Genomic DNA, 10,494 nt, shown 5'->3' on the forward strand with positions numbered 1-10,494 from the left:
GGTCTTTTGTGTTTCCATACAAATTGCGTGAAATTTTTGTTCTAGTTCTGTGAAAAATGCCAGTGGTAATTTGATAGGATTGCATTGAATCCGCAGACTGCTTTGGGTAGTAGAGTCATTTTCACAATGTAGATTCTTCCAATCCAAGAACATGGTATATCTCTCCATCTATTTGTATCATCTTTAATTTCTTTCATTAGTGTCTTATAATTTTCTACATACAGGTCTTTTGTCTCCTTAGGTAGGTTTATTCCTAGGTATTTTATTCTTTTTGTTGCAATGGTAAATGGGAGTGTTTTCTTGATTTCACTTTCAGATTTTTCATCATTAGTGTATAGGAATGCAAGAGATTTCTGTGCATTAATTTTGTATCCTGCTACTTTAACTAATTCATTGATTAGCTCTAGTAGTTTTCTGGTGGCATCTTTAGGATTCTCTATGTATAGTATCATGTCATCTGCAAACAGTTACAGCTTTACTTCTTCTTTTGCGATTTGGATTCCTTTTATTTCTTTTTCTTCTCTGATTGCTGTGGCTAAAAATTCCAAAACTATGTTGAATAATAGTGGTGAGAGTGGGCAACCTTGTCTTGTTCCTGATCTTAATGGAAATGGTTTCAGTTTTTCACCATTGAGGACTATGTTGGCTGTGGGTTTGTCATACATGGCCTTTATTATGATGAGGAAAGTTCCCTCTATGCCTACTTTCTGGAGGGTTTTTATCATAAATGAGTGTTGAATTTTGTCGAAAGCTTTCTCTGCATCTATTGAGATGACCATATGGTTTTTCTCTTCAATTTGTTAATATGGTGTATCACACTGATTGATTTGTGTATATTGAAGAATCCTTGCATTCCTGGGATAAACCCCACTTGATCATGGTGTACGATCCTTTTAATGTGCTGTTGGATTCTGGAGGAATCAGGCTCCTAGACTTCAGACTATACTACAAAGCTACAGTAATCAAGACAATACGGTACTGGCACAAAAACAGAAATATAGATCAATGGAACAGGATAGAAAGCCCAGAAATAAACCCATGCACATATGGTCACCTTATCTTTGATAAAGGAGGCAAGAATATACAATGGAGAAAAGTCAGCCTCTTCAGTAAGTGGCACTGGGAAAACTAGACAGGCACATGTAAAAGAATGAAATTAGAACACTCCCTAACAGCATACACAAACATAAACTCAAAGTGGATTAAATACCTAAATGTAAGGCCAGACACTATAAAACTCTTAGAGGAAAACATAGGCAGAACACTCTATGACATAAATCACAGCAAGATCCTTTTTGACTCACCTCCTAGAAAAATGGAAGTAAAAGCAAAAATAAACAAATGGGACCTAATGAAACTTAAAAAAATTTGCACAGCAAAGGAAACCATAAACAAGATGAAAAGAGAACCCTCAGAATGGGAGAAAATATTTGCAAATGAAGCAACTGACAAAGGATTAATCTCCAAAATTTACAAGCAGCTCACGCAGCTCAATATCAAAAAAAACAAACAACCCAATCCAAAAATGGGCAGAAGACCTAAACAGACATTTCACTAGAGAAGATATACAGATTGCCAACAAACACATGAAAGAATGCTCAACATCATTAATAATTAGAGAAATGCAAGTCAAAACTACAATGCAATATAATCTCACACCGGTCAGAATGGCCATCATCAAAAATCTATAAACAGGGCTTCCCTGGTGGCGCAGTGGTTAAGAGTCCACCTGCAGATGCAGGGAACACGGGTTCGTGCCCCAGTCTGGGAAGATCCCACATGCCACAGAGAGGTTAAGCCCATGAGCCATGGCTGCTGAGCCTGCGCATCCAGAGCCTGTGCTCTGCAACAGGAGAGGCCACAACAGTGAGGGGCCTGCTTACCGCAAAAAAAAAAAAAAAAAAAACAGAGTGAAATAAGTCAGAAAGAGAAAAACAAATACCGTATGCTAACATATATATATGGAATCTAAATAAATAAATGGTTATGAAGAACCTAGGGGCAAGATGGGAATAAAGACGCAGACCTACTAGAGAATGGACTTGTGGACACAGGAAGGGGGAAGGGTAAGCTGGGACAAAGTGAGAGAGTGGTAGTGTATATATGGACATATACACACTATCAAATGTAAAATAGCTAGTGGGAAGCAGTCGCATAGCACAAGGAGATCAGCTTGGTGCTTTGTGACCAGCTAGAAGGGTGGCATAGGGAGGGTGGAGGGAGGGAGATGCAAGAGGGAAGAGATATGGGGATATATGTATATACATATAACTTATTCACTTTGTTATAAAGCAGAAACTAACACACCATTGTAAAGTAATTATACACCAATAAAAACATTAAAGAAAAAAAAAAGGAGGGCTTCCCTGGTGGCGCAGTGGTTGAGAGTCCGCCTGCCGATGCAGGGGACACGGGTTCGTGCCCCAGTCCTGGAAGGTCCCACATGCCGCGGAGCGGTTAGGCCCGTGAGCCATGGCCGCTGAGCCTGTTCGTCGGGAGCCTGTGCTCTGCAACGGGAGAGGCCACACAACAGTGAGAGGCCCGCGTACCAAAAAAAAAAAAAAAAAAAAAAAAAAAAAGAAAGTTGTATGCATAGAAGAGTACTCCTTTAAAGGATTTTTCTGAATTCAGATGTAAGAATGTGCTGTAATATTCATCTGCCTTGGTCTCTGAAAATATGACTTTCACAGCAGATAAAAACATTTTGGTAGATCATGTAGCAGTACCTAGATTTTTAGGAAGGATCTGACAAGATTCTATGAATGAGATCAATGACTCAGATATAAGTCACAGAATAAAGAGTAAATGATTCAGTAGAGAAAATGAGACTTTTGGTTGAAGGCGGATGAACATACAAATTTTGCTCCCTTCCCAAATCCTACTAAAATAAAGCAAAGGAATATTTTTAACCTACAAGGTTAAACCTACAGGACAAAAAAATGGGAGCTAGTATTGGAAAAAGCCAAGAAGCAACCCACTAGATATTTCTGGAAGTAGGAGGTGAACGCTGGCTGCCCAACTTATACCCTGTAAGCAGGAGGATTTCGAATCACGTTCTCTGGAAACTGATCAGCCTGAGACAAAGGAAAGAGACTACCCTGATAATCAGACAGTGAAGACCACTATCAACAAGCCCTACCCCTGTACACTGGATCTTCCCATCAGCTTCCGATGCCATTACTCTTAAATAGGAGCAAGCAGTCAGAGATCACAGACATCTGAGGAAAGCAGTTCACACAGCGAGGTCAAATACAAACAGAAAGACATTGTTTGAAGAAAATTATGCAGAAAGAAGAAAACTTCAAAAAATTTATAATTAAGATACTAGAGGTATTAGCTCCAGGAAAAACAAAACGTGCAGGAAAGGAAAAGTAATCATAGTATACTATATGGCTCAGAGGTGAAGAGTATTTATAAAGGTAGAGGTATTTATAAAGTCATAACAAGGCAAACAGAATATTGATCCAACCAAAATTATGGTGTATTGAGAGAATGGAGGAATGGGGTGTGTGTGTGTGTGTGTGTGTGTGTGTGTATAGCAGGGATGACGAGGTGACCAAAACTGAAAAATCAAGAAGTAGCAAGGTAAGCATGTTCTTTAGAGATATGGAGATAAATATCAAAGGATTAGCCAAAAGAAATGAAAGTGGTTGCCTTTCGGGAGTGGAAAACTGGAGCAGGAATAGGAGATTGCTGTCTTTTGGTAACAGTGACAAAGAACCAAATGACTTTTTAAATTACATACATGAGTAACTAAGTAAAGGAAAATCTGGATAAATATTGTTTTTCAGTTAGAAAAGATATTTTAAAGAAAAAAATCCATCATATGTGCATCCACTTATATTGTACAAGGAAAATGACATTTTTCAAAACATCACTCCAGAATTCAGAAATTTTGGGACTCTCTGTGTTTTATTGACCTTAGCATTGCTCAGTGCATTTGTGGAATTCCTATTTAGAAATGACCTTCAGAGATAAGTTTATTAAACATAAGCTTTAATAATCTTAAATATATTAGACTGCACAGCACATTGGATGGTGGTTATACTGAGCCCTTAGGGAGCTCAGTAATTGACAACTTGGTATATTCTCTAACCTGAATTTTCTTAGTGTCACTAAATTCCAGTAAAAAATGTAAATTAAAAACTTATAAAATAGGATGTAGAACTTCTAAGAGAAAAAGAAAAAAAAGAAAACTAGATAAGACTAGCAAATGCTGGCAAAGAAAAAAGGGTCAAATGTTAATATATTAATGATCATAAAATCCTCTTTTTAGTGGCAAAGACATTCCAATTGAGGTATATGTATACATTAATCTAACCATATGCTACTTATAAGAGACACAATATGATATTAAAAAAATATTGCAAACAAGGGTATGAGAGAATAGAAAATATGTATTGGTCTCTGCCCCCGGTTCTTGGCACAAAGTTCCTAAAACCCTTGTAATTTCCTAAGTGATAAGAACTCTAGGGGCATCTCTTGCTCTAATATTGGTCTTAGACCTTGGTTCCTGAAACCTTAGTAATTTCCTGGGGGATAGGAGTGTCTTTTGTTCTAATGAGGCAACTTTGGGCAGGTTCCTAGATGACTCCTGGATGAGGGCTGGTCACCAGAAAGACCAAGTCATGATTAGAAACTTCGAATTTTCAGCCCCGCCTCTCCCCCCTCCATTCCCTTGTGTAGGGAGATGGTCTGAAAATGGAGTTAGTGATCAATCATGCCTACGTGATGAAGTCTCTATAAAAATCCCCAAAGTATGGGGTTTGGAGAGCTTCTGGGTTGGTGACCAGGTGGACATGCTGGGAGAGTGGCATGCCGCTTCCCATATACCTTGCACTATGCATCCTTTCCATCTGGATGCTCATCTGTATCCTTTAACAAGCTGGATGAAAGTAAGAGTTTAAAGGTAAGTGTTTCCCCTAGTCTGTGAGCTACTCTAGCAAATTAATCAAATCCAAGGAGGGGCTATTGGAACCTCTGATCTGTAACTGGTTGGTCAGAAGCACAGGTGACAACCTGGGCTTGCAACTGGAGCTGAAGAGGGTGGTGAGCAGTCTTGTGGGACTAAGCCCTCAACCTGTGGGATCTGATGCTGTCTCTAGGTAGACAGTGTCAGAACTGAGTTGAATTGCAGGACACCCAGCTGGTGTCCCAGAGAATTGCTTGGTGGGGGAAAAAAACCTCCACACATTTGGTGACCAGAAGTGAAGTGTTCTCTGTGAAGGTAAAGGAGACACACAGGGAAGAAAGACACAGTAGGGAAGGAATGGGTTTTTCCCTACAAAGGAATGTAAAAACTGAATTTTTTCCCTTATAAAAGGGATGAAGAAGGCTATTACAGACTAATGCAAATTAAGAAGAAAGCAGAGATGGCAATATCAATATCAGGCAAAGTAGAATTCAAATAAAAATCACTCACTTATACTTGTGAGACATTCTATAAAGTTAAACCATATAATATACCACGAAGATATAACATCCATGAACCTCAATATATCGAGCAACAGAACACTGGACATATAAAATAAAAACTGCCTGAAATAAAAGAAGAATTGGATACAAATTACGATTATAGTAAAGATCTTTCTTAAAATGTGACAGATCAAATAGACAAAAAGGTAATAATGGATTTGAAAAGCATAATTTAAACATAATAATAATAACAATTAAACAGTTTGGCTATATATGTATAACTTTTTAACCTTTTTTCTTAAGCAAAATATACATGTTTTCAATGCCTAAAGGACATTAATAAAAGTTGATGTAACAAATCATGAGAATAATCTCTCTTTTTTTTTTTTTTTTTTTTTTTTTTTTTTTTTTTTTTTTTTTTGCGGTACGAGGCCCTCTCACTGCTGTGGCCTCTCCCGTCGCGGAGCACAGGCTCCGGACACGCAGGCCCAGCGGCCACGGCCCACGGGCCCTGCCGCTCCGCGGCATGTGGGATCTTCCCGGACCGGGGCACGAACCCGCGACCCCTGCATCGGCAGGCGGACTCGCAACCACTGCGCCACCGGGGAAGCCCCCCAAATCTCTCTTGAGTCAAAGAGGAAATCAAAGCTGAAATAATAGACAATTTAGAAAATGAGAGTGGGAACACTAATTCTACGGCCTGCAGCAAAGTTGAGCCCAAGAGGAACTTTAGCTTTAAATGCTTGTATTATTTAAAGAAATCATGAAATCCAGAAATCATGAAAATAACTGAATCATATTTTTCAACTCAAAAATCAGAACAGGATAAGTAAAATAAAACATAAAAGGACAAAGAGTAGTAATTCATGAATAAAACAAAAACAAAGTAAAATGTAGACATGGTTCTCTTAAAAAGTCCAATAAAAGTAGATTATTTATTCATTCTATAGTTATTTATGTTCCGGGCATACACTCTGAAAACAAAAAGGACAAACTTGTCTGATTCCCTTTGTTGTACAACAGAAACTAGCACAGCATTGTGAAGCAGTTATACTCCAATAAAGATGTATAAAAAACAACAACAAAAAACCCCCATGACAAATATAAATAAATAAATGTTTCATTTAGAAGTTTAGGTTGATAATTATGGCACAAACACCTATAATTGGGAGAAATCTTGGACAAATAAAAATCAAACCCTGTTATAACCTAGATGTCAGAGAATCATGACTCACCCACATTATAAATGTTCTGTGTAAAAGCTCCCACCTCAGGCCTTTGTGTTTTCTGTTCTTCGTGTCTGGAACTGTCTTCTCCCAGACATAAGCTCTGCTCAAACGCTGCCTTACCAGGAATCTTTGTTTGACCACCCCATTTTCATCCTCAGCCTGCTTTATTCTTCTTCATATCACATATGAAACGTGTTGATATCTCCCACTGTCTCTCCCACTAACGTAAAAATCCCTTGGAGGAGCGGGCTCTAGTGTGTTCACTGCTGTCTTCCTGGTGCTTAGACCAATGAATGGCTCATTGTAGACTTTAGATAAATGAAATCTTTGTCAAATGAAGGTTGCTCCACAAATCATTACTGTGTATATAGGTGACATGGTTTGATAAGCATATAACAAACCCCTGATGAGTGAGGTTTTATCATCTTCATGATCTAAATTTTTACATATTTCTCAATAGTGCATGGGACAGAGGCAAAGCCAACCCGGCTCTCCATTCTTTGGAGGCCAAGGTCGACAAGGTCTGGTCCCATGTCTGCTGTGGTAAGTGGTGGCTTTCTCATGGAAACCTCCAGTAATTCTCATTCACTTCTGGTTTGTAATTACATTGTACCCAAATGAGCTCTATGGCTCCCTACTAAATACTAAGTTCTTTAAGGTTTGTTTCTTAACGGTCTTTGTATGAGTCAGAGAGCTTAGTGTTGTGCCTGGCATACATCCAGTCCTCCATACTTTTTTCCAAAAGAATGAAGAGAAACAGCAGTCTCCATGCCTCAGATTTGCAGGAGTGAAGTGATAGCTGGTACCCAACCTTAGCTTCAAGACCTTCAATCTGCATCATAGCCCTCAGTGCCATCTTCACACCAGGGACTTACCACCTGCTCAATTCACAACCCTATCCTGGCTCTGCTATGGATTCCAGGCAGGATGCTCCCCACATCTTTTTCCCATCCATTTCTAACGTAGCAAAATGCTGGGATTGGAGCCAGACATATCTGCTGAATTCAAATCCTACCTTCTCCACAAACCAGCTGTGTATTCTGGGCCAAGTTCCTGCTTTATTTCTCTTTCTTTCTACCTTTCTGAACTCAATGTGACAGAGGCTGCTAGTTGTTCACCAATATCCATTCTTTTTCCTTTTATTGTAGTACCTCTAAGCTTTAACTGGCCATATGGCTGCCCAGTTAGAGTCTGCATTTCTCAGCCTTCCTTGCAGCTAGCTCTTGCCCTGGGGCTAAGCTCTGGCCAATGCGGAGTGAACAGAAGCAAGGCTTGTCACTTCCAGGTCATACTCCTAAGGGGAATGGTCTTACTCTCTCCTCTTGCCCTTACCCCTTCCCTCTGGCAGGAGCACAGTCATGACGGTGGGAGCTGAAGCAATCACTTCAGGCCCAGAGCTGGAAATCATGTAGTGAGAATGGCAGAGCTGCCCTACCAGCCCTGGTCTGCTCATCTCTGGTCTTGTGGATGAAACAGAAATACACTTCGATCTTTTTTAAACCTCTGTATTTGGGGGTCTCTTTGTCACAAGAGCTTAGACTATACTCTAACTAACACGCTCAATTTTGTTAGTTGTAAAATGAGAATGATACCTAGCAGGGCTGTTCTAAGGAGGAGTATGCAGTAGAATTTTAAGACTCGTGCACCTTTTAGCCTGATGTCAAAGTCACAGTCAGAGCAGAATAACTGAAAGTAAGATATCTGGAGTGTTTGACTAGTGCCAAAGTGAGTCACAGTCAAGATCAGGTACTATAGTATCACCCCTACCCCCCATATGAGCAGAATAACTGAAAGTAAGATATCTGGAGTGTTTGTAGTGCCAAAGTGAGTCACAGTCAAGATCAGGTACTATAGTATCACCCCTACCCCCCATGCCTCTCCCACTTTCTCCACTCCCTCTCAACTCCCTAAGCTCTAGGGTCAGCCAGTGGCCAGCTGGCTAATGAAACAGTAGGAAGAGAAACCTTTATGGTGCTGGTGGCAGGGCAGGACAGACATTTGTCAAAAAGAATTTAATTTTTTACAATGGCAAATGCCATACAAACTCTATTCCTTATCTCTTCCTGAAACGTTTGGTAAAATATCCAGTTCTTGCTGCAGTTTTGAGGAGCTAAATCTGTTTTGAGGCTATGTTTACGTTTTGAGTTCAGCCTTAAGGGCAAGCCTGGAGGGATGCTTGGACACTCAATGCAGCAGGAAAGGAGCAAGCTGGCCAGGAGCTGCTGCACTGTGGAAACCCAAGAGCACATGAGGTCTATGTGGGCATCCATCACCCTAGAACACTGGAAAATTTCACTAAAAGTTGGAAAATGGTGATTTTTGACTACAAATCCATAGTCAAAACTGGAAAGACTCAAACTATAGATTCTTAATTAAAGTCACTTGAATTGCTCCCAACCTCCTCACCAAAAATAATTGGTACATCCTCTATTAATACTAAATTTCAAAATTCACATATCATCAGGGAGATTTTGGCATAATTAAGTACCAACGTAATTAGAAAGCAATGTCTCAGCACTTACTCCACTGTATTATGGGCTTGGTTCTCCATGTCAAGAAACTGCTGCATCTGGTTTGAATTTCTTGATTTTTAATCTGTGAGGAGGAAAAAAAATGATCTAGATTCCTAAACTGCTTACATTTATTAACCTATAAAACAAGAAAATTTTGCTACTGGCAAACCATGTTGTTATATGAGTTTTTCTGAGTGTAGTAGCTCTTGGTTCCACAAAACGTAGAAACTTGCATGTGTGCGTGTGCCCCATGCATTTACTGGCTTAGTGATGAGTTGAAATAGATGCTACTGACTGAAGTGAACATTCATTCACTATCTAATGAACAACAGCTTGGTGCCAGGTACTTTGCAAAGTGCCAACACATGAGATAAGTAAAACAGAATTCCTACTCCAGATGGGTCCCAGCTGAAGGTACTCAAGCTTTCCTTCCTGGTGGTTCCCCTAAAGGTCTGCCTTTATTTGAGTAGATTCTTTCTTTGGTCCTGTCTGGATTTAGTTAGAATGAATATACCATGAGATTTAGGACAAAAAACGTAAAATTGCCTAAAAATAGAAATCTTAACAATTCCTCAGTGGCTCTGTGGGCACCTGCTCACCCTTTTGACAAAATAGGGATGTTAGTACTTCCTAAAGTAAAAAAAAAAAAAGGTTTTCCCAGCAACGTAGTTTTAATTAAAAAGAAAAAAATCTATGAGGATCAATGGACAAATATTGAAAAGGACTTTGACTCCTCTGAATAAAAGTTAAACAGCATTCAAGATGGTAGAAAGAGGAGGAAGATAGGCGGGCTCAAGTCCCTGTCAAATCAAAGGGATTAAAGAGAAACCCTGGAATTGAGAGTGGAGCAGAAGGGCGAGGAGCAGGAATGGGCAATGAAAACTTGACCAGTACGTTGAGATGAATAATTTCATTTTGTAGGTTCTCAAATCCCTCACTTTAACATCAGCGAAACTGAGGCACAGACGAGCCAAGTGACTTGCCCAAAGCCACACAACTAGAACACAGACCTTCCAGTTTAGGGAGAATCTCTGTTCTGAATTCTACAGGGTCAGTCCGAGCCTCTCTCCACCCGCCCCGCAGCCCGCGCCCCCCAGGAGGGTTCAAGGCCAGCCTCCGCGGAACAGCCTGTCTGTTGGGGGTCCCCCGCCCCTCTTGGGCAAGCTGGGCTAAAGGTCGAGGGTCCGAGGAAGGTTACCTGCGCCGCGCCGCGCTCTCCCGAGAGGTCTGAAGCCCCGAGAGCAGGAACGCCGGGGCCACCGCCAGCCCGGCCCTCCCCGAGGGGCCCAGCCGCCCGCCTCCCGGGCCCGGCCGCCCGCCGCGCGGCCTCCGAGGCC

General features: G+C 40.6%; 1 protein-coding gene across 2 annotated transcripts in view; it reads right to left on the reverse strand.

Annotated features, from left to right (window-relative positions):
- The window catches only part of DEUP1 (deuterosome assembly protein 1), a 220,110-nt gene that overhangs the window by 93,118 nt on the left and 116,498 nt on the right, over positions 1 to 10,494 (reverse strand). The window contains exons 1-2 of one of the 2 annotated variants that reach the window (XM_024731274.1): positions 10,356 to 10,423; positions 9,167 to 9,239 (exon numbers count right to left, since the gene is read on the reverse strand). In XM_024731274.1, the coding sequence (XP_024587042.1) occupies positions 9,167 to 9,213 (47 nt within the window). In that variant the 5' untranslated portion in view covers positions 9,214 to 9,239; positions 10,356 to 10,423. Of the gene's footprint in view, positions 1 to 9,166; positions 9,240 to 10,355; positions 10,424 to 10,494 lie in introns of those variants that run through there. The other variant, XM_024731273.1, reaches the window with a different exon arrangement.

The sequence above is a fragment of the Neophocaena asiaeorientalis genome, unplaced genomic scaffold (genome assembly GCF_003031525.2).
Source record: "Neophocaena asiaeorientalis asiaeorientalis breed wild unplaced genomic scaffold, Neophocaena_asiaeorientalis_V1.1 scaffold143, whole genome shotgun sequence".
Classification (NCBI taxonomy): domain Eukaryota; kingdom Metazoa; phylum Chordata; class Mammalia; order Artiodactyla; family Phocoenidae; genus Neophocaena; species Neophocaena asiaeorientalis.